The sequence below is a fragment of the Ahaetulla prasina genome, chromosome 4 (assembly GCF_028640845.1).
Source record: "Ahaetulla prasina isolate Xishuangbanna chromosome 4, ASM2864084v1, whole genome shotgun sequence".
Classification (NCBI taxonomy): domain Eukaryota; kingdom Metazoa; phylum Chordata; class Lepidosauria; order Squamata; family Colubridae; genus Ahaetulla; species Ahaetulla prasina.
Window position 1 is genome coordinate 44,583,616 of NC_080542.1, and position 24,843 is coordinate 44,608,458.

Here is a 24,843-nt window from a genome sequence, read left to right on the forward strand (position 1 = left end):
TCGAGGGGTAACGTCCGTCCACGTCGAGTATGGACAATACAAGAAAACTCTGCCCATCACCATAGTCGATGGGACCCTGCCAAGCTTGTTGGGACTGGACTGGTTCCGAGCATTGGGCATGGGAGTGACTGGAATCTTCAGAAACGAAGTCAACCTCAAAGACGCACTCATGAAGGAATTTGGGGACGTTTTCAGAGACTGCCTGGGCAAGTACACAAGGACCCCTATTTCTTTTAACTTAGACCCACAAGTTGCCCCTATTCGTTTAAAGGCTAGGAGGGTCCCGTTCGCCCTAAAGCCCAGGATTGACCGGGAACTGGACAAGCTAGTAAATCAGGGAATTCTAGTGCCAGTTGACCATGCTAAGTGGGAGACCCCTATAGTCACCCCAGTCAAACCGGACGGGTCGGTCCGGATTTGCGCTGACTATAAGGCAACGCTTAACAAAGCGTTGCAAAAGAGTGCTTACCCCGTCCCGGTGGTACAGCACTTACTGCACTCAATGGGGCAAGGGCAGGTTTTTGCCAAGCTAGACTTGGCCCAAGCCTATCAACAGCTGCCTGTAGATAGCAGCACAGCCGAAGCGCAGACAATTGTGACTCACAGAGGGGCTTTTAAGTGTACCCGGTTACAGTTTGGGGTTAGTGTGGCTCCAGGGTTATTTCAGAACCTGATGGAGCGGCTATTGCAGGGACTACCAGGGGTGGTACCATACTTTGACGATGTACTGGTATCCGCTGAGAATCTAGAGGAATTAGGGGTAAGGCTGCGAAAAGTTTTGGGCATTTTCCGGTCTGCCGGTCTCAAAGTTAAACTGAACAAATGCCAGATCGGGGTTGAATCTGTGGAATTCCTAGGCTACCGGATAGACAGGGAAGGGATTCACCCGACTGAGAGCAAGGTACGGGCCATCAGGAAGGCCCCGGTTCCAAAGAACAAAACGGAGTTGCAGGCATTCTTAGGTCTGGTCAATTTCTACGCGGTATTTTTAAGAAATAAGGCAACAGTAGCCGAGCCGCTTCATAAATTACTAGCAAAGACGGCTGCATGGTCTTGGGGAAAGGCGGAAGCTAGGGCATTCGAAGGGGTAAAGAATCTCCTATCGAGTGATAGCCTCCTTATCCAATACAATGGCACGCTGCCATTAGTGTTAAGCTGCGATGCATCTCCCTATGGGGTGGGGGCTGTGCTCAGCCACAGGTTGCCAAATGGCACAGAAGCCCCTATTGCATATTACTCCCGAACCATGTCATCAGCTGAAAGGAATTATAGCCAGCTAGATAGGGAAGCCTTGGCTATAGTCTCCGGAGTAAAGAAATTCCATGAATATGTATTTGGTCGTGATTTCGAAATCATCACGGACCATAGACCTTTGCTAGGCCTGTTGGCAGGCGACCGCCCAACGCCCGTGGCACTTTCGCCCAGACTGACCAGATGGACTATCTTCCTAGCGGCGTATTCTTACAAACTACTACACCGGCCAGGGAAGGAATTAGGGCATGCGGACGCCCTGAGCAGATGCCCGTTACCAGAGACTATCGAAGACCCCACTCCGGGGACACCAGTTCTGCTAATTGACTCTTTGGACTCTGGCCCAGTCACATCCAAAGAGGTGGCTCGGGCTTCGTACAAGGACATTACAATAAGGACTGTAATTGGTTGGGTACAAAGAGGTTGGCCCGCTGCGCGGGGCGAGGGTTTTAAAGAATTTGTGAAAAAACGTGGGGAACTCTCAGCTCAAGGGGGGTGCCTGCTATGGGGGGATCGAGTGGTGATCCCGGAGAAATTGAGGAAAAAGGTATTGGAGCTCCTTCACGAAGGCCACCCAGGGATCGTGAGAATGAAGGGTCTAGCGAGAAGCTATGTGTGGTGGCCCTTAATGGACACGGAAATTGCTGAAAGGGTAGGGAAATGCCAGGCCTGCCAGGAGACCAGACCGCTACTCCCAACGGCCCCGATTCGGGAATGGGAGAGACCCCAGGGCCCTTGGTCTAGGATCCATATCGATTTTGCCGGCCCCTTCCACGGCCAAACCTTTCTGGTAGTAGTCGATGCCTACTCCAAATGGCTGGAAATCATTCTCATGAGATCCATGACAGCCGAGGCCGTGATTTCAGTCCTACGGCACCTATTTGTAACCCACGGGTTGCCCGACACTTTAGTCTCCGATAACGGCCCGCAATTCACGGCAACCCAGTTTGAGGGGTACTTGGCAGAGGAGGGCATCCGGCATGTCCTCTCGGCGCCTTTCCACCCTGCGACGAACGGCCTTGCAGAACGTTTCATTCGGAGCGCAAAGGAAGCATTGTCCAGAATCAGGCCAGGCGATTGGCAAACAAAAATCGATACATTCCTAGCAGTCCAACACAGAACCCCCTGTGTAACAACTGGCCGCAGCCCGGCAGAGCTATTAATGGGTCGGAAGCTTAGGTGCCCACTAGACCGTTTAAACCCAAACTACACACCAGACGGTTACAAAGGGGCACACGGTAAAACAAGAGGGATGGCAATAGGCGACCTAGTGTGGGCACACAACTACAGCGAGGGCCCGACCTGGTTAGCAGGAAAAATCCTAGAGATAACAGGACCAAAATCATATCTAGTAGAGATAGCGGATGGCCGGGTATGGAAGCGCCACATAGACCAAATAAGGAAATGCATAACCGGTAAATCAGAATCAGACGAAACAGGCCCTGACTATCCAATGTTTGAATCCACAGCTGACTCAAACCCGGGGCAAACGCGGGACTTATCTGAGTTCCAGGAGGTCCAGCGACGCCAACCGGTTCCTCCTGAAGACAGCAGGGACGACTCTGCAAATAATCCAGGGCCGGATGGCCTAGAGGAGGAGCTGAGAGGAACAAACAGTCCCTCCGGTCAGCTCGACTCACTCCCAGAAAATGAATTGCGCAGGTCCGAAAGAGTCAGGAGACGCCCAGTCTACTTGCGTGATTACGTAGAAAAATAAGATGTTAATTCTATGTAAATATTGGTAAAGTGTTCTCTGGGAGGGAAGGAGTGTAATGTATCTTTAAGAGTTTGGAGGGAAAACTAAGCGGGAAAAAGCACGTTGCTGATTGGATGAAGCCTCTGGCTAAACTGTATATAAAGAGAGGGTTTTCCCAGCCCGAGCCGCTGGGTTCACCATATAGTAAAGAGCTGTTGTCACTATCCTGGTCTCCTGCCTCGTTATTGCCCGAATTTAACACATGTATTTGTATTTTGAAGAATTTAACTTGCACTGAAAGTGCCTCCATTCTTGGGGAGCCCAGGTGATCTTGCATTATTTGTTTATTTATTAGGAACTGATCTCAGTAAAAACACTAGGCTATCCTGGTCTTACCCTGCTTCTTGGGTTTTATATATATCTAGTAGCAATAAAACTATAAATTATTAAAATTATGGTAAAAGAGGGGGAAGGGAGCGTGGGGGGAGGTGGAATCTGCTATTGATCCATCAACCACCTCCAGTGTGAAACACCCCCCCCCCACCAGTTGGGGCCTCAAGCACCTGGCAGAGCCAGGCCTTAAGGGCCTTATAGAACAGGGTCTCCAACCTTAGTAACTTTAAAGTTTGTGGACTTCAACTCCCAGAGTTCCTCAGCCAGCAAAGCTCAAAACTCTGGGAGTTGGTCCACAAACCTTAAAGTTACTAAGGTTGGAGACCCCTGTTATAGGAGATCAGGAGAGTGGGAGGTCATTTTACAGCTTTCTGTGTCGGCTTATGTAGTTTGCTTTTGTGGTTCTCTATTCTATCATATCTATTTACTTCTCGATGGTAGTATAATAACATTACATCAACGTATATATTAACACTTATAGTAGTATTCATTATTCTTGTCTACCAATTTATATTCATTTATATTTACATCTCTTTATTTAATGTTGTTCAGTTAATCCAGTTTAGGTTTCATCAATACTAGGGTAAACATTCCTTATTTGGTTTCTATTTTCGAGCCAACTACATTTTATTCCATATTTCATAATAGTCCAAATCATCCCTCTCTTTTAGCTCCATAGTCATTTTATCCATTTCTGTGCATTTAAGATTTTTCCTAATTACTATTTCGTCTGAGGGTACATTATTTTGTTTCCAGTTTTGTGTGAATATGATTCTTGCTGCAGTGAGTATGTGTAATGGGGCGTATTAGTTTTTTTATTCATGTTCTTTATATGTTCTTCATTCAACTTAATTTTCAAAAAAAGCTTAGAAAAATGAGAATAATGCACTAGAGATTGCTATGATAGAAAATTTATTTAAAAACAGATAAAAATGTAACATTGTACTTAGTGTCATGATCATACAAGTAATTACAGCTTAGAGTAACGGTTTACAATTTATTTCTCACCTCCTCAAAGAACTGACAGATAGAAATACTGTCATTTTGTCTCAAATGGAATGTGATGGCTGTACCACAACTAAACACAAAAATAAAACAGCATGTAGAAAATAAAAATTGTCAAAAGTTTTGATGAAATTGCCCCTTTGAACAAGATTCAAGATACTGACACTATACAATGTTCAAGCAATATCATTTCAAATTCATTCAGTTATAGCAGCTGGAGAAATTGAATGACAAGAATTCTGTGTAAACTTTAAACACACGCACACATTTATTATAACATTCTACCAAAATGAATAGCTATTTTGAACCCAATGGGATTCCATAGAAATCAGCATCCATTTTGGCAAAGGACTGCATTTAAATAAAGAAACATAGTATTCAAGTAAGTTAGGAACCGAGTGCAACTCCAATGGCTGTTTACCTTTGTGTTCAAACCATTTAAATGATAACTTAATTCCACTGTAACATAAATAAGATACATAGATAATTATTAAATAATATCTCTACATAGAATTCTACAGCAAATGAACACACACTTTATACTTATGAATTCTTAAAAGCTTGAAATGGTATCAACTTAACCACTTGGCCTTGTTAGAATGGGTCGTCTGCCTCTATTACCAGACTCTTAAAAGGAAGATGTTAATGCCTGGTGACGTAAGTGGCTTGGTGATATCAGAAACTGTCTAGCAAATGGCAGTGGGCCCAATGGCAGAGGGAGTGCTGTTTATTAGTTTGCTTAAATCAGGAATTTATTTTGGACCAGGATTACTGTACATAAAACTAGGTTAATCAGTCTGGGAGTTGTTGACCTTTTTATGCTACAATTATTTTCTGCACAATAGTATGGCAAATGATAGAGGATGATGGAAGTTATGAACTGAACCTCTTCTAAAAATAGACCATGCATGCCTGCAGCCTATTTTGCATCAGTAAAAAATGGTAAGGACACAAACTATACTGTATGCCCCACACACTAATAAAGACAGGAATTGCAAACTTCCCTTATGTTTCATCCTGTAGTTTCGTCTAGCTACTACCAGCTAGTACTCTTATGTTTAAATATTAAACAGTAGTTTAATGTTGTATGTACCTCAACATACATGCCACACATGGCTATAGCACTGTGAATTGTGCACTCAAGAAGACTGAAATCTAAACAACTGTTTTCCATTCATCTGACAGCATTGGTATAAATAATAAATAAATATCTAGTACTGAAGTCCAAATTCAAGATTCAACAATTCTGATACTATAAATATTAAATATGCTAATAAATTAAAACTCATAACAAACTATTAAAAACTTATCACAGTGATTATTTCATCAGGAAAGAAGAGCCTGAGTGAACTCGGAACTTGCCCTCATAAGAATACATTTCATTGCAAAATATTTGATATTTGAAGAAAAAAATCTATTTTTCTTACAAGTTAATCATTATCAGCCTTAAACAACTGAAGTTTTAACTGTAGTAGCCTCTCAAGTGGTAAAAGATCTCTGAAAGATTCTGAAGGCAATTTTCCCATTTCCCCGTACATGTGTGAGATGCTCTTCTCTCAATACCGTACCAATAATCATTTGAAGTGAATGATAATTATAAAAATTTTAAACAGTCAGTTTTAAAACAAATTATAACTTAACCCAGTGTTTCTCAACTTCAGCAACTCTTAAGACTTCAACTTTCCTCAAAGCCAGAATTGCTGAAGTTGAGAAAGTGACTTAAGAAAATAAAGTGTTCACGATATAAGACAATGGCTTATTTTCACAACATGCTGAATCTTACGATGATTTATATAAATGATAAATCCTTATGATTTATATTGATATATTGATCATCAATTGTGTTGTAAATGTTGTAACTTGATGAACGCATCTTTTCTTTTATGTACACTGAGAGCATATGCACCAAGACAAATTCCTTGTGTGTCCAATCACACTTGGCCAATAAAAAATTCTATTCTATTCTATTCTATTCTATTAATCAACCCAGCTCCACTTTAGTCTAACCTAACATGTTGTACAAACTCAGCTAATATTTTTATTTCTCTTAGAGCTAAATTTATCTGAATTACTTTATTGTCTCCTACTTTCAGTGTATTAAAATAATGTATAAAAATTTAAAATAAATTAAAAACAAAGACAGAGAAGCTGGAATTCTACCCATCAAAGCAGTCCTGTCAGGCAAAAGCAAGTCTTAGCACTTCCTTTTGTGCACAGAACTATTTCAGCTTCTAAGTCTTTAGTGAGAATTCTCCATAGATTCTCTTTATGTGCTACAGTGCCTCAGGGCCCGGAAAATCATATCCATAAATATCTGGAGTTTGCAGAGAACCAGGTAGCTTCCAATTTCTCTTTGAACTTCCAAAAATTTAGGCTCATTTTCTGCTTGTGGATAGACAACACTGGTCAGACTGCTTTCTTCCATCTGAAACAAAGATTAGAGAAATTGAGGAATCTCAGATTAATACTTAACATTTGCATATTAACTCCAACAGTATCGAAATCCGCTTTGCATGCTACTCTTGGATCAATCCTATTGCAGTCAATGTTGTCACTATCATACCCCCAAATCCTCTTCAATGACCTTATTTTAATAAATAAGCTGTGTGTGTGTCATGGCAAGGGACAATGGGACGCAACCCAGGAGAGAAAAACATGGTCCCAGCCTTCAGAAAAGTGGAGAGAAGCATTTTTGCTCCACCAGGAGCAGTGGGTCAAGGGATTTGCTTATAAATACGTATCTGAGCTAGTATAAGCAAAATAAAACACTCAGATATATTTACTTCCTCATGCATACGCACATCCCTACTCTCTGCCCTACCACAGTTGCAACAACAATTGTATAAGGCATGCTTGAAGGATTGCCTCAGCTCACAAAGTGCAGCAGTTTGTATATGTTAGGATTAATGCGTGAACAGGAAAAATGCTCATATCATATAAAATAAAGTTTAGTAGAGTAGATTTTCCTGTTATTGAACAGAGGGGTTATTTTCATATTCCAGAGTACTTTTTTTAGTATCAGATCCAAAGTACTCTATGGTCCTAGTATTTGCAAGATGCAAAACCCAGGCCCTAGGATTGTGCAAAATGTGAAGAGCAAAAGCCTAACTATTTATTACTTTGAAATTTATGCTTACAAAATGACTAAGGCAAAGCTTCTTCCTTTTATAAGACTGGATATACAATTGTTCAACAAATAATAGCAACAGAGGTTATTCCAGTAGATGAAGTTGGGCATCTTTTTGCAAACACAACACTTTGTGTTGTATTTGAGTCCAAAGCAATCTGCTTCTTAGATCCCATATAAAAGCATCCACCCATCACAGGGACATGGCTCCTCTATGACAACTGAGTAATGTGCATCTTGCAAATACTAGGACCATAGAGTACTTTGGATCTGATACTAAAAAAAGTACTCTGGAATATGAAAATAACCCCTCTGTTCAATAACAGGAAAATCCCAATGGCTTTCCCTTTTACACCTATTGTGTGATCCCAGAAAAAAATACAGCCTTCGAGTGCTGCAATGGATGTTATATTCATGCTCCATGCATCCTTTGGAAACTGAAGTACTCTCCATATCTGCAATTTTTAGAAACTTACACCTTCATAGTTCATCAACATTACCCAAGAGACCATTGCTAATGTCCAGGTAGGTGACCTGCTAAATTATTATAGCAGATTCAAACACCCATACCTATATTAAATGTTTCTTATATTCCCCTTAGAACTGGGTGGTTTTCCCTCACTACCGGGCTCTGATTCTTTCCCAACTTAAAGAATATTTATGCAACTGCTCACCTGTTGTTGAATGTTGTGGGACAAGTTGGAAATATCCAGTTGAATATTAAATACTTGGTCAGAGTAAGTTGTTAAGATTTGGCGAATATATGAGAGGTAACCAGAGTAGGTTTGGAGGCCTGCCTGTATTTGATTGAAGCATCTTTCCTACATGATATAAATGTAATAGGAAATCATTACAAAAAGTTATTATGCATTCCTTTCTTCACAACTTTCAGTAAAATATTTCTTTGATTACAATGGTGTTGTCTAACTTCTGTGTTGAGAGACAAGTCAAGCTCCGTTCTCCAGAAAGTGGACAAGGTTATTGAAGTTATGAAAAAAGTGATTTCCACAATAAAATGTACACGTAGTCTGAAAAGAAACCAGATTCTGCTGTGCCACAATTAAAAGCTATGTTAATTACAACTGAGATTAAAGCTAAGGAAATAGTGACACTATCCAGGATAAAATGTTAGAATTGGCTTAATATGGATAAATATGGACAATTTCTATAGTTTTAAATTAAGCAATGAAGGGTAAACTAAAGCATAAAGAGTGACTCCATTTCTCTACCATTTTAAGCAATGATGAGCCAATGTATACTAGGAATTAATAGATTTAACAGTGGAAAAATTGACAAAATTATAAAAAGTGACAGCCATAAAAATTATGTTTTGAATAAACATACATTTTAATTAAACAATAAAATAGATGTAGATAATCTTTGCACTTGAATTTATAGCTCTTAAGAAATGTTTACTGGGAAAACAGACAGGGGATTTTTCTCTTAATGCTGTTATCAGCATTACCTAATTTGTAATATTCTTCTCTGGAGATGTTGGCTAGCCCAAAATTATTATATTGGATAGATATGTAAAATATGAACACTCTGAAACTAAGGTCTGCTTTTAAAAAAAATACATCTAGACTCAAGCCCAGTTCACATTCTTAAAACTAGTACATGAACATGGCAAATTAATATTAGAATAAGTGCATTGCTATCTTATTTCATTACTGTTTAGGATTTGCCTGTTCACTTTTTAAGGAATAACAAATATTTCAAAGTTGAATTTGACACCAGCAATACTAACGGCCAAATTTAAAGTAGGCACCCATCAAGGAGTTAAGTGTACTTACACACTTATAAATACTACATTCAAATATTACACAATGCATGTGTATTGTCAGTGAAGCCCCATTAAAAAGTTTAAGATTATTAGAAAAAAGATGGGCCAGTGACAATAAATGCAATTATTTCATCTCCAGTGAAACGAAGCTACTGATTTACATGATTACTAATATTACATGGAACTACAACAAAGGATGCATATTCTTATTATAGGGAATGTGTAAAAAACTTGAAACAGAGTCAACAAGACTCTCTAGTTTGTGAGAACACTTACAGGTGCTGTTAAAATCCCAAATATTGCCATGATTTCTTACAAAATTATGTGCTGCTACCCTAGTACTGGGTACTAGTACTGGGTACTAGAAATGGGGACATGGTGGCTCAGTGGCTAAACGCTGAGCTTGTCAATCAAAAGGTCGGCAGTTCAGCGGTTTGAATCCCTACTGCCACGTAACAGGGTGAGCTCCCATTACTTGTCCCAGCTTCTACCAACCTAGCACTTCAAAAGCATGTAAAAATGCAAGTAATAAAATAGGGACCACCTTTGGTGGGAAGGTAACAGTGTTCCGTGCGCCTTGGCACTTAGTCATGCCAGCCACATGACCACGGATATGTCTTCGGAAAGCGCTGGCTCTTCGGCTTTGAAACAGAGATGAGCACCGCCCCCTAGAGTCTGGAATGACTAGCATGTATGTGCAAGGGAAACCTTTACCTTTACACTAGTACTTCTTCCATTGAGGGGAAGAATGCTTTTAAGTTACAATCAGATGGGTGTTGCTATTTACCATGTCACAGGGATCCTGCTGGCAATGAGAGATATTAACTTGTTGAATGCCCAAGAGTTTCTCTATCGTTATCAGTTCTCTGTTGCTGCCAAAGCTGAATGCTTTACGCTGGAGGGAAAAAAGAAAAGATTGTCTGAAGAGGTATTTCTGGGATTCTAAAAACAGAGCAAACATATGTGAGTGCTTTTATATCCTTGCTCCCTAAAATCAGTATTTTACAAAACCTTTTCCCCCCTCCCACAATCCTATTTTTACTATACTTCAAAATCCAATGAAGCTCAGAGAATCTGAGCAAGGTTTAATAGTCATACATACTTATTTAAAAAATGAATATTAATTTACTTATATGAATATAAATATTATTTTAATAATCCTAAATACTGTCCTCATTGTAAATTGGGCCAAATTGCACTCAGTTTTAAAGGGTTGAATCCAAGCCTCAATGAATCTAGTAGGATTTTAAAAATCATTTCTCCACTAACTTCTGGTGACTTCATAAAATCACTCAGATGTTACTGAAGTGATACTAAAGTTCTCATTACTGTTGTTTTGGTCTAGCAATGGCTGGATAACTCCAAAGGTGCTGTAAGCTGTTAATGAAGAAATTACTTCAGTCACAGCTATCTTTAAGTTCAATTGGTTTTCACTGTTTAGCTCTGCTATTGATATGCAAATAGCAGAATGGAAAAGGGCTGAATAATGCTGCATTCTGACACAGCAAATACTTATCTTGAGACTCACTATTTAAAATTTCCCACCAAGTTTCTAAATCTTGAAGCAGGATGCTTTAAAGTACATGACTAATGTCCATGGAAATCTCAGCAGCTAATGAGAACTGTTGGATATGACTTCCAGCAATTAGGAGATTTTGACTGCTCTTTTCATCTTCCTCATGATTAACAAATTATGCTCTACTAAAAATAGGGAGTTGAATGCATATCAGCCACACAGAGCTGATACACAGAATCCAAACTAAAAAACTATTTAAAGAATTGCAAAGGAGCTTCAAGCAGGTAATTCCACTCCCTTGGATTTTCTCCCTTTGTATTTAAGTAAGCCTTACAATATATTTCATATTTGTTTGACAGATTCAGTCAAAATATTCCCTCCCAACACCCAAAGAAAAAGGCATCCAGAATGCCAAACTTTGCTGGCTTGTTTGCAAACAGTTTTCTCTTTTGAGCTTTGACAGTCTGAATTGGCACAATCTTACATGTATTCCGGAAGCACAAGACAGAAATATTTGTGAAATTTTAATAGGGAGGGGCTCTATTCACAGTGCTAGGAAATGCATGAGATTAAGTCTCTTTGGAAGACTGAGCTGTAATTTATGGGAAGTACTAGAAACGGAACCTATATCTGAATGATGTTCCAAGTATTTTATGTGAAAATTTCAGCCCACTATGAATTTTGATTTTCTGTATGTTTAATGCTCTAATTATTTTAATCTATCACTTTTCTCAGTTATGTCCCTGTGGTAGGAGAAAGTATTTTGGCACAATGGGCATCAAGGTATCTCTAAGTAACACTCTTCATGCCAAGTTTTCAGTACTTCTAAATTTAAACTCTATGCTCTGCAGATGTTCCTGGACTTTAAGTGCTGATTTTCTTCATTACAGCTGCTAAAAGCTGAAATTCAACATGTGCAAGACTACTAGTTTTCCATTCACATAAGGGTTTGGGTGGGTTTGGTAGATTGTTGACCAAATTCAACAACTGCATTGGAGGCCCACATGGTTTTATAACATGAAGCATCTTCTACTAACTAAAAGAGATGTTAATTGCAAATTCTCTATTGTAGCATCGTCATAGTTATAACCAGGTATCCTAACTGGTCTACTGATTAATATTTCAATTCCTTTGTTCAAGAATGCAAGAACTTCTTCTGTAGAAGGCATCAATTGTGAAGCAGTACATTAATACATCTAAGTGTAGACTAAAAGCACACCATCAAAAGTAGTAATGGTTTAAAGCCACATCTATGCTACTTTATCACAGTCTTTTATATTAGTCAGATTCTTCACCAAATCCTCTTTCGTTATTTAAAATTATACATTGATTTAAGTAGTGATTTAATGGGTCTTTTTAGCTTTGGGATTCTATGAAATAACATTTCAGTGTAAGCTTAACAAACAGTAGAAAAAAATCAAAAGACTTCAAGTTTATTACTTCAATACATTTAATCTGGTAACTTTGTTTCCCTTCCACTATTCAACATTTTCCATTTTCCAACTACCAAGATTGCAACTATATATCTACTTTGTTTGCATCGATGCAGTGGTGGATTTACTCAATATAGCTGGCAAACATTTTCATCAACATATCCTAACGAATCTATGGATTATTTTTTTCCCTCTCTCACTACAGATTCTTTACTTTTTGTTAGAAAGAAACTTGGTATACAGCAATTTATACACGACTGACTCAAAAGCCAACTCCTTTAAAATGACTTTGAGAAACGTGTTTGACAAACTGTATGTATCTCTTTGTTAGATCTCTTTGCCCAGCAGACACTTACCACAAGCCCATTCAATACAAGGAGGTCAGCCTTTATCCTGATGGCAAACTCCTTATTTTTCGAAACAAACTGATGTAAACCAGGATCTCCAGAAAATTCTGCATGAGGTGCAGCTAAGCACATTAACCAAGAAAGTGCAATACTGACAAGAAGAAGACCACCTGGGAAAATAAAAGAATATACAATGGTCAGGAGGGATTGGTCGTTTAAAAAACAAAATGGACCACTTCTATGAACTGCACTAAAATATCTAGCTGATACTAATATCTAAAAGATTGAAACTATTAGACAGTTATATGATTAATTATAATTTATCAGCTCCAGCCCACCGTCTTCACCTAGGGCGTCCGTTCTGCCGCTGTTCTGTTAAAACAAGAAAAAGTGGAGCTGGAGCTTTACAGCTCCAATCTGAAGGGATGCCGCTCAACTCCCCATAGCTCGATCTAAGACTTAAACTATAAAGTAGCTGAGCGCAAGTGGGTGGAAAACTGATTCCGTCAGAATTAGGCTATCATTCTAGCACGAGCAACAAATTCAGCGAGACTCAGCCTAAAATACCGGTCTGCCGATCGCTTCCCAACCTTTCCAAGTCAGGGGCGTCTCTATCACGTGGCAACCTTTCAATCTTTGGCTTCGCCTGACGCGAGTCCCCGCAAGAGCTACGGCGGGTTTTTCGAAACCCAGTTGCCCAACTCGTTTGAAAAAGGTGGAAAATGTCAGTAGGCTGGAAAACGAAGCCGCGTCTTTCCTTCTCTGAACTTTTGGGAGAACTTCGAGGCACATACCAGAATTCCCCTTTCATTCCCTCTGAAGCTTACAGAGGCCAGTCCTGACCTCTGAAAATAAAACAATTTAAGCAGCTTGAGTTTTATTCTCCTGCAATCAAACCCGGAGAGAACGGGTCTCCAATCTGGGCATTTCAAAGCTTGTTAAACATTTCTGAAGGCGATGCTGAGGAGGAGCAAGAGGTCGGGAAAGTGAGCCGGGACTCGTCCTTTTTTTCCTTCCCTCAGCCGCAAAGGTGGGCAATGGTCCCAGGGACGTCAAAAAAGCTGCCCTTCCCACGCAAGGCGCCACCAAGAGGAAACTTACCCTCTCGTCTGAGCCCCGCCCGGCCGCAACGAGGAAGAACCTGCCCCGAGTGCTACTTACTCCGTGTTGAACTCATCCTTCTGCAGAAGAAACTTTGGTCTCGCCCACTTTCTCCGCCCTTTTCTTCGAAAACGACGCGCTTGTGATGCAGGAGGTCACTGGCGAGCGGATGCCTGGGTTGCTGTGAATCAAACTGTTCTCCATTGGGGGTATTTATAGAGAGAATATTCAGGAACTTCCTCCGGACGGTGAGAGGGAGGGGCACTGGAGTCTAATTGAGAGGAGTGGTGTTAGGCTATGACTCTCTCATTTTTTTCGTTTATGCACTAATTACCGTAAATTCAAAATCCACTGAATGTCCTTGATCAGGGTCACAGGGTGGGAGATGAGATTCTGCAACAGGGGTCTATTTCCCACGAGTGAAATAGTTTCACAGGTAATTCTGGGATTTTTTATTTAAAGCCTTAAAGTATTCACAGATGGCTCCAACATTGGAACAACCTTCTGTGATCTTTTAAAATTTTATTGGAATTATTGAAGACTTTGTTCTTTTCTTTTTCTTTTTAAAACTCAATAAGGAGTTTAAACCATGTTTGAAGATAAAGTATTATTTTATGGAAAATAAACGCAGTAACAAAATGCTACTCTATTTTTAAAAAAGTTTTCTCTCATGCTTTAATTTAAAGAGAGTTTATAACTAAAAGATCATGTATTTTGACAATCTTCCAGAGGCATTTTATTTCTCAGATCTTGGGGCCATCTTTCCTCATATATTCATTTACGTCTTCCATTATTTATTTACTCTAGAGTCATGGATAGGTTCCAGAGTTACAGCAGACTTATCGGAATAGGGCTTGACAAACAAAAAACTCATTAATCTTAATAGCCCTACCCAATGTATGGCAAAATCTAGATCTGGTCAGGTTCGAGCAGTGACTTAAAATGAAAAGAATGGTATTTAACAGGAAGAAATGAGATTCTGAATTGGCCTAGTAAAAATAAAAGGCATGAGTAAAATGGGCAGACTTGATACAGTACTACATGTGAAACAGATCTTGTGTCTGATCAACTGCAGAATTGATAAGAGCATCCAGACTGATTACAGGTACTTGAAATGGTAAATGTTACCATGGGGTAGCACTGAGTCCATATCATGAAAAATAATTGTTACATTCTACTGGGCCCTACTCGGACTTCATTTGGAATAGAGTATTCTGTTCTGGGTGTCAGTTTTAAAAAAAGATGGACAAATTCAGCCAGTTGAAAGGAAGGCTATTAGATTTGTGAAGAGTCTGGTGTCTAAATCCCATCAGGAATAGCTAAAAGATCTGGATGTGTTTGACCCACAAAAGAGAAGACTTGTGGGGAAGTCAGATAGTAGTTTACAAATATCTGAAGAGTTGGCATATATGGGTAGTCCTTAATTTACAATCAGTTGCTCAGCTATCAATCCCCATAGGTCCCCCAAAAGACACTCAGAAGTCATTCCAGAATTCTGACAGCTATCCTCCCCATGATCACATGACCATATTTCAGGTGCTTGGCAACCAGCCCACATTTGTGACCATGTACACCAGAGGTGTGAAATTGGTGGCCCATGGACTGGATGCGTCACATGCTCACCCCATCTCCGCAAAGGGGGAAAAAATGTCGAGAAACATCGCATGATGGCAATGTAATACAGCGAGTTTGATACCCGTGGTGCACAGCATCCTGCAGGCGTGTGAATGCAAGTTACATCATTTTTGCCAAAAACCATATGTTTGCTTTCAGTTTTTAGCAAAAATGCCCCATAATGAATGAGTTCACATAAATTGTGTTGGATACAGTATGACCTGCTGCATAACCATTATGATTTATGACTGGAATGGGTAGGTAGGCTCCATTATGGTCATCAGCAGAAAAAGAATTGGATTAATTCTCTATTGCTTCAGAGAAAAGAATAAGAAATAGTGGATTCAAACTACAAGGAAGTAGATTCAGGCAAGAAAGCAGGAAGAACTTCCTGAATATACAAATTGTGAGGCAGTAGAGCAGGCTGCTACTTGAAGTGAGATTTTCTCCTTTGAAGATGTTCAGAGACCAGATATTTATGTGTCAGAGGTGCTCTGGTGAATTCTGTACTGAACAAAGATTTGGACTAGATCTCCAATATTTTCAACTCCATGATTCTATGCAGATTCACATATAATCATTATTACTTCTCCAAAGTAATTTAGTTTACCCTCTGATAAAGAGTTGAACTGAAAGTATAGGTAGTCCTCAACTTACAATCACTATTGAGCCCAAAATTTCTGTTGTGAAGTGAGACGGTTGTGAAGTGAATTTTGCCCTATTTTATGATCTTTCTTGCCAGTTGTCACTGCAGTTGTTAAGTTTGTAACATGGTTGTTAAGTGGATCTGGCTTCCCCATTGACTTTGCTTGTCAGAAGGTCACAAAAGGTGATCACATGACCCTGGGATGCTACAACCATCATAAGTCTCACTCAGTTGCCAAGCACCTGAATTCTGATGACATGGCCATGGGGATGCTGCAATGGTCGTGAATATGAAAAATGACCATAAATCACTTTTCTCAGTGCCTTTATAACTTAGAACGATCACTAAATAAAGAACAACTATTCTGTGAGGTAGATATTTTGGATATCATAAAGCTTAGTTTTAACTGTTTTTTCACCTCAGTCTTTTATAAAAGTTTTTATAAAAATTCTCCAAACGTGTAGACTTCGTCTCCAGAATTTCCCAAAACCATCAAAATGGTTTTGATCAATCCAATGTGCCTTCTTGACTGGATGGACCTGCAAATGTATGGGTTAAGCTGGACATAAATTAATGGTGTGTGTTTTTCTCTCCTGCAGTATTCTTCTAATAGATAGCCATATAACTTTATAATCTTCCCAGAAAATTTTTCTTCTAGAATTGATTAAAATGTAATAAAACAGAATAATATCCCCAGCCAGCACTGGATCAATTTAGCAGGCAGTGTGGTTCTTCTTAAAGAACATATGGTGGATTAAAGCTAAACATGGTTTGCAGAACAGTAATTCTTTATTCTTTTCTATATAACATAACATAACATCAGAGTTGGAAGGGACCTTGGAGGCCTTCTAGTCCAACCCCCTGCCCAGGCAGGAAACCCTACACCATCTCAGTCAGATGGTTATCCAACATTTTCTTAAAAATTTCCAGTGTTGGCTGAGGTGTGCCTATATAGTGTTGGCTATATAGTGTTGGCTATATTTGGCTGAGGTGTTCCTACTGAATCACTTCATATTGTATAGTGCCCAATACGTATAGGAAGCTTTAGGCTAGATCTTGACTGTATGTTAGTCTAGCTTTAAAACATATTTGAATGTTTGATTTAACAAATAATAAACTCTGCCCCTTTAATTAAAAAACAACAACCCTAACCCTATTTTCAGTGATTGGGGACATATACAGATAGTCAGCAACTTATGGCTACAATAGGAATCAGAATTTTCATTGCCAAGCAAGGTGCTTGTTAAGCAAGTCACTTTTTTTAAATGACCTTTTTTACCACAGTTGTTAAGGAAATGATTAGAGTTGTTAAGTGAATCACACAACAGTTAAACAAGTCTGTCTTTCCCTACTGACTTTGCTTGTCGTAAGTTGGCTGGAAAGATTGCAAATCATCATCACATGACCATAGGACGCTATAACTGGTATATATACATGCTGATGATCAAGTGCTCAAATTTTGATCACACGACTGTGGGGATGCTGCAACATTTGGAAGTGTGAGACCCAGTTGTAGGTCACTTTTTTCAGTGCTTTGAATTTGTTGTTGTTGTTAGTTGCGAAGTTGTGTCCGACCCATCGTGACCCCATGGGGGTTTCATGGCAAAGATACTGGAGCGGGTTGCCATTTCCTTCTCCAATGGATCATATCTTGTCAGAACCCTCTGCTATGACCTGTCTGTCTTGGGTGTCCCTGCACGGCATAGCTCATAGCTTCATTGAGCTACACAAATCTCTTCACCACAACAAGGCAGTAATCCATGAAGGGAACTTTGAATAGTGGCTAAATAAATTGTTGTAAGTTGAGAACTACCTGTAGCTTGCTAGCCTAGTTAAAATAGGGTTAGGTGATTTTTATTATTTGTATCTCACCTTTATTATTTTGATAAATAACTCAAGGCAGTGAACATATCAAATATACCTTCCTTCTCTTTATCAAACACACCTTCCTCCTCCTATTTTCACTATAACAACAACCCTGTGAGGTGGGTAGGCTGAAAGAGAATGACTGGCCCAATGTCATTCAGCTGACTTTCATGGCTAAGGCAGGACTTAAACTCCCACTTTCTAGCCTGGTGCCTTAACAATTAGAACAAATTGGCCTGAGAAATGGTTATTGCCTTAATATGTTGTGTGATCAGGTTATTATATCAAACCATCATATGGTTTCTTTGACATCAGATTGTATTTAATACATTGTACTGCACTATATTGTATACAATTTTATTGTACACTATATTTAGTAAGCCAAATTTTCTGCATAATGAGGTAATGCGAATGGAGTCAATATGTTCTTATCCAAAATTGTTCCAAGCATTTTTGGGCACAGAAGTGCCAATGCTAATTAAAGCATTAGCATAGCCAATTAGCCTACTAACATTTGTGTCTTGGGTCGGTTAATTTGTTTGTAAAAATAAGTGTTTCCATCCTACTTATTGCAGTGTGATTTACATTTTGGGGGGATGTAATGAACTAGGGAGAAAGATCGCCTAAGATTCTTCTATCAATATTTGTCTCAAAGATTGGACCTGGAATCCAAGTGGATATTCCTCTAACCTCAATGAGGAGAATCCAGTGATATTATGGCCCCATGGGAGTCAGTATTGCAGTCTTGTGTTTTAAACAAAATTTTGAAATTAGGTTTGAAGGAATTGCCAAGATGATGAAATTTGTAGAGGTGAAAGTATTTGACATCTGGGTTTCTCCCCCCCAGCCCCATTTAGCAAATGTTTGTGTAGGTTAGTTAGTCATCTTAAAGCAATACTGTACTTCTAAAGAATTAGCAGTGTTAGTAGTTAAGGATAAATGAATCAGGTTTCCTTTCCTAGAATGGATTTTTCCTTTAAGCAGAAAATTCATAAAAAAAAGTTAACTAGCTCATTCAAAACTATTTCCTTAGACGAAAATCAAAGACTTTGGCTTTAGGTCCTCTCTAGGTTTTGGGAGGTCTCCTTCCCACTGTTGCTCCTTTGCTGTCAACTCCCATCGGCTTGTGACTATAAAAGTACCAATTCTGTCCTTGTAACATGTTTCTTTGGAGAGATCTCCTGTGCTATCACCAGGGATTATTATTTTCCCCATTGACCACAGAAAGGAGTGGTTTAGCTTCTTGCACTTGGTATTTCAAGATTTTTGTCCCCTTTACAAAGGCATGCTTGAATGGCAGGTAGCACAGTAGCACAGGAATTATACAGAGGCCTTTCTGAATCTCTTATCATCAATGTGGTTGGGGGTCTATTTCCCACTTTGTGGAAAGATGCCAGAAAGGGGTGGCTTTTATTTATTTATTTATTTATTTAATTTGTCAACAAGTACAAGGAAACAACTATCAATACAGACATAGACATAGACACATGAAACAAATGGCACAAATAAATGGATATAAATAGGCAAAACATAGCCATAAACATATACAATGAGTGGGGACAGTAGGATAGGGATGGTAGGCACGCTGGTGGTAGGCACGCTGGTGCGCTTATGCACGCCCCCTTAAGGACCTCTAAAGAAACGTGTAAGGTCCACGGTAGACAGTTTAAGGTCTTTTAAGGAGAATGCTTTGACCTTTCGTTTCCTCTTATACATTAAAACAAAATGCAGTTTAAAAAAATATTTGGCTGCCTGAAGCAGAAATCAAATGTCACTCTCATTCCACAGCTTTTAAAACTTGCTGTTCAGGTACCGGTTTATACTTTCACCTGTCTTTTAACTATAATGATCATATTATCTGCGAAAGGGCAAGGCAAGCTCTTGAAGAAATAATTAGCATTTGTAGGTGATGAGTATGTTTAAAACTATTTATTAAAATATTTAATATTGCACTTTAACAGATGAGGTCATATGACCCTGGAAATAGAGTTTTTTCTTCTTCTTCTTCCAGGCAATGCTTTTATTGAATAAATTCCATTGATATGAATTTGCTTTACACTCTTGCACCGTTTATACAGGGAAGGGTTGTAACAGGAAGATGTATCTCATGATGTTTATATTTTTGGCAGAAATGTCTCAATTCCAGCAAGGAGCAGAGAATGAAATGGCTCTGACTGTAAAATTTGCAGCAACTGACATAAAAACAAAGTGCCCACCCACCTCCCCAAAGGTATAGAAAATGTAGAGTTTGCTGAATACTTTACTAATTCAGTACAAGGCAACTTTCTACATTCATACTCCAACATATATTACTTTTGTCACAACAGTATACACAAACATTGTCATGAATATATATTCCATATAAAACTATATCTTGGCATTTTCGGGTCTTTTCCCGTGTAACTCTCAACCTTACACGGGAAAAGACCCGAAAATGCCAAGACTTACATATGTATGTATGTAGGTATGTATGTATGGAATATGCCTAAATTACATGTTGAACAATATTACATGAGAGAAACCAACCTCTTCCTCCCTATTTAAATATTTTCTGAAATGAAGCGCCACCTTGAGGGCAATTATGAAAGTATCAGCAACTATTTGTTATACACAGAAGTGTCATCAGGAAAAGCCTTTTGGATGACTGAGACAAAAGCTGATTCCCTGAACTAATCAGTCCAGATTGGGAAATCCAGGACAATCTCAAATTTCCCTCCTGGCCAGGATGTAGGGGAAAGGAAGTAACAAATTGATGTGTGTGAAGTCACAGGGAACCTTCTAATGTACAGAATTAGCAAAACTTGGGAATGTTGGATAAACTTTAGGAGGATGGGAACTGCCACTATGTTGTCAAGCAATAGCCTTTTACACAATAAGTATGTATAGCCAAAATACAATGTATACAAATTGGCCACATTCATATTTCATTCACAACTAAATAATTCCCATTAACTTTTAATTAAGATTTTAACAATAATAAACTAATATGGGATCCTGGTTTGTTATGATATTAATTAAATGCCATCTAAACATAGCTCCTAATTCAGAATTAATGGGGAATGCTAACTGAATAAGCAGGATCTCTACTGGTTAAATCCAGTAGTCAATAGAAAATATCTGTAAAATACAGATATGATCTTACTTCAGAGAATTCTATTTTGGAGAATTATACTTCCAGATTTTTACTTAGCAAATTAGGGTAACTTCCAAAATCACAAAATAGTTGTGATGTCATTAGTGGCTATTATTTCTGCTTCGCCAGCATTATTGATTTCTGTATCTAAATAATATATGATATCGACCCCATACAATTAAGGCTTCAGCAAAATCCTACAAAACCAGCTGTGAGTTTTGTGCCTCTTGGGTCCTGGAACTGGAGAAATTTCATCTTGGAGAAAATTGCACTATGCCACTCAGATTCAGCACACCATATGGAGATCTTCCTGGATTCGTAGTGCCTGCAATTATGAAGGGAAACTTTACACAGCTTCATCCTATGAACCATTTGTGCCTATTTTTGAATTGAGCCTTATTCATGTTTACTACTCCTTAGCCATTTCCCAGTGGGATTTTTGCAAGACACTGTTCAACAGGGCTTGAAGGTCATTCAGAAGCTTCAATTATTTCAGAATGCAGCAGAGCAGGTAGTTATGGATGTTTCTCATTATGCCCGTGTAACACTGCATTCTGGATCTGGACTGACTTCCTGTAGATTTTCAGATACAATTCAAGATGCTGGTTATCACTTATGATAGGACAGGGGTATTTGTGATATTACTTTCTCCCAAGAGTACCATCCTATTCCACATGCTCCAACAGAGAAATCATACTCCAGATCTTTTTTTCTGATGCATTATCGTGGGACCCAAGAAACATGCTCCTAACCTCTTCAATGTATGGTTGGCCCGACCCTGCAGGCCTTTAGAAAGGCAGATAAAACCTGGCTCTTTCCCTGGGTGTGTGGACCAGGATGAGTAGAGTTCTGTTAGTGAGTTGTATTTTAGTCCTGATTGCTCTTTAGTCATTTTAGTTTGCTTCAATAGCAATATGTCTAGTTTTTGTTTGTATCTTAATGGTTTTATAAGCTGCAAGAGACATGTCATTTGTTTTGGGCAGCCATATAAATTTACTAAATAAATACATACCAACTACTTTTACAAAACAGAAATCAACATGATGGTTAGTTAACTGAGTTGCTCTCAACCCCTAGTAACTGGGTAGATAAACACAATACTTGAAGTAATGTCCTGTGTCTGGTAATAATCAATTAGCATTTCTAAGAACATTCCAAGAACATTTTAGATACCATCTAGTTACCTTATCTGCTATCTTCATCTACTGCTTAGGAGTTGCCAGCATAGTTAAACTTTATTTTTAAACTGTAATTTGCGCATGTTTAGAAAAGCTTAACAGGTATCTATGCATGATGAAGAATATTAACTTTCCAAATGCTTTTTGAAAAACCTGTATTAAATGCTCCACAATAAATATGATTGTAATGAAATAAGATATGTTCTTTTTTGTAGACTTAATAACAACAACAGAAGGAAAATAGTTGAGGACTACTTGTGTAAGATATAAATAACGCATTATAAAATATATATTAGCTTAGCACTGTGGCACTTATGCAATATAAACTAGAAATTGTTAATGCCATGATGATTCATGTAAGTTAAACTTCTAAAGGTAAAAAAGAAAAAAAGTTTATTATCAATGTTAAATATTTCTAAAATGATAAACATACAGGTTTGACCAAAAATATTGGTTTCTTCACTTTTTCCTAAATAATTCTAATTTAGAATATAGAATAACAGGGTTGGAAGGGAACTTGGAGGTCTTCTAGTCCCATCTAGTCCAGCCTGAGCAAATGATCTTATCCATTCCAGGCAAATGGTTGTTCAACTTTGTCTCAAAAACAAGTGGTGAAACACATGTGGTATTCAGCAGGTTCTGACCAGTTCTGGAGAACCGGTAGCAGAAATTTTGAATAGTTCAGAGAACCGGTAAATACCACCTCTGACTGGCCCTGCCCACATCTATTCTCTGCCTCACGAGACCCAGCTGATCGGGAGGAAATGGGAATTTTGCAGTAACCTTCTCCTGCAACGCCCAACAAGCCATGCCATGCCACATCCACCAAGCCACGGCCACAGAACCAATAGTAAAATATTCTGAATCCCACCACTGGTGAAGCACCTACAACTTCTGGAGGCAAGCCAGACCACTGATTGTTTTTCCTTATCAGAAAATCCAGAATTAAGGAAATTTTCCTTAATTCTGGATCTCTGTTTAATAAACTTCCATCTGTTATGTCTTATCCTAACCTCAGGTGCTTTGGAGAATAGGTTGAGCCCCTCTTCTCTGTGCCAGCCCCTCAGATACTGGAAGATTGCTATCATGTCACCCCTAGTCCTTGTCTTCATTAAATGTGCCTAGTTCCCACAACTGTTCATTGTAGAGTTTAGCCTCCAGACGTCTTATTGCCTTTGTTGCTCTTCTTTGCATTATTTCTAATAATAACAACAGAGTTGGAAGGAACCTTGGAGGTCTTCTAGTCCAACCCCCTGCCCAGGCAGGAAACCCTACACCATTTCAGACAAATGGTTGTCCAACATTTTCTTAAAAATTTCCAGTGTTGGAGCATTCACAACTTCTGCAGGCAAGTTGTTCCACTGATTAATTGTTCTAACTGTCAGGAAATTTCTCCTTAGTTCTAAGTTGCTTCTCTCCTTGATTAGTTTCCACTCATTGCTTCTTGTTTTACTCTCGGGTGCTTTGGAGAATAGTTTGACTCCCTCTTCTTTGTGGCGACCCCTGAGATATTGGAACACTGCTATCATGTCTCCCCTAGTCCTTCTTTTCATTAAACTAGATATACCCAGTTCCTGCAACCGTTCTTCATATGTTTTAGCCTCCAGTCCCCTAATCATCTTTGTTGCTCTTCTCTGCACTCTTTCTAGAGTCTCAACATGTTTTTTACATCGTGGTGACCAAAACTGAATGCAATATTCCAAGTGTGGCCTTACCAAGGCATTATAAAGTGGCACTAACACTTCACATGATCTTGATTCTATCCCTCTGTTTATGCAGCCCAGAACTGTGTTGGCTTTTTTAACAGCTGCTGCACACTGCTGGCTCATATCTAAATGGTTATCCACTAGGACTCCAAGATCCCTCTCACAGGTACTACTATTGAGCAAGGTACCACATATACGGTACTGGTGCATTTTGGTTTTTTGGCCTAAATGTAGAACCTTACTTTTTTCACTGTTGAATTTCATTTTGTTAGATAGCGCCCAATGTTCAAGTCTGTCAAGATCCTTCTGTATCTTGAGCCTATATTCTGGAGTGTTGGCTATTCTTGCCAGCTTAGTGTCATCTGCAAATTTGATGAGTTTCCCATCTAACCCCTTGTCCAAGTCATTGATGAAGATGTTGAAGTGTACTGGGTCTAAAACAAAGCCTTGGGGTACTCCACTGCATACTTCCCTCCATATGCTTGTAGTTCCATTGAGGACTACACATTGAGTGCGGTTGGTCAGCCAGTTACAAATCCATCCGGTGGTAGTGCTGTCTAACCCACATTTTTCTACTGTATCTAGTAGTAGGTTATGGTCTACTTTATCAAATGCTTTACTGAAGTCCAAGTAAATTTTATCGACAGCATTCCTCTGGTCTACTAATTTTGTCAATTTGTCAAAAAATGGAATAAGATTAGTCTGCCATGATCTGTTTTTGACAAACCCATGTTGGCTTTTGGTTATTACTTTGTTTGCTTCTAGGTGTTCAGTGATTTGTTGCTTGATTATCTTTTCCAGAATCTTCCCTGGTATTGAGGTCAGGCTGATAGGTCTGTAGTTTCCTGGATCTGTTTTTTTTTCCTTTTTTGAAGATGGGAACTACATCAGCTCTTTTCCATCCTCTGGCAGTTTTCCTGTGCTCCAGGATCTTTGAAAGATATAGTTCAGTGGTCTGCCAGTCTGCCAGTTCCTTCAGAACCTTGGGGTGTAATCCATCCAGTCCTGGTGATTTGAACTCATCTAGGGTAGAAGGTGTTCACTTTCC

General features: G+C 39.0%; 1 protein-coding gene across 2 annotated transcripts; it reads right to left on the reverse strand.

The window, feature by feature from the left end:
- Positions 1 to 4,252: 4,252 nt before the first annotated feature.
- Positions 4,253 to 13,822, reverse strand: LOC131197456 (myelomonocytic growth factor-like). 2 transcript variants are annotated; one of them, XM_058181549.1, is made up of 5 exons: positions 13,713 to 13,822; positions 12,561 to 12,721; positions 10,043 to 10,150; positions 8,147 to 8,293; positions 4,253 to 6,770 (listed from the first exon to the last, which is right to left on the reverse strand). In XM_058181549.1, exons 1-5 carry the CDS (start codon positions 13,726 to 13,728, stop codon positions 6,612 to 6,614), a joined length of 591 nt encoding a protein of 196 aa, XP_058037532.1. In that variant the 5' UTR covers positions 13,729 to 13,822; the 3' UTR covers positions 4,253 to 6,611. The 2 variants fall into 2 exon arrangements, with proteins under 2 accessions (XP_058037532.1, XP_058037533.1); XM_058181550.1 differs by having other exon boundaries at positions 13,653 to 13,720.
- Between the last annotated feature and the right edge of the window lie 11,021 nt (positions 13,823 to 24,843).

Bases quoted from the DNA above. Each gene is read 5' to 3' on its own strand.
- LOC131197456 (XM_058181549.1), bottom strand. The intron at 8,294-10,042 runs GTAAATAGCAAC...TATATCATGTAG, and splicing joins AGCAGGATCCCTGTGACATG to GAAAGATGCTTCAATCAAAT. The intron at 6,771-8,146 runs GTGAGCAGTTGC...TCTTTGTTTCAG, and splicing joins CCCACAACATTCAACAACAG to ATGGAAGAAAGCAGTCTGAC.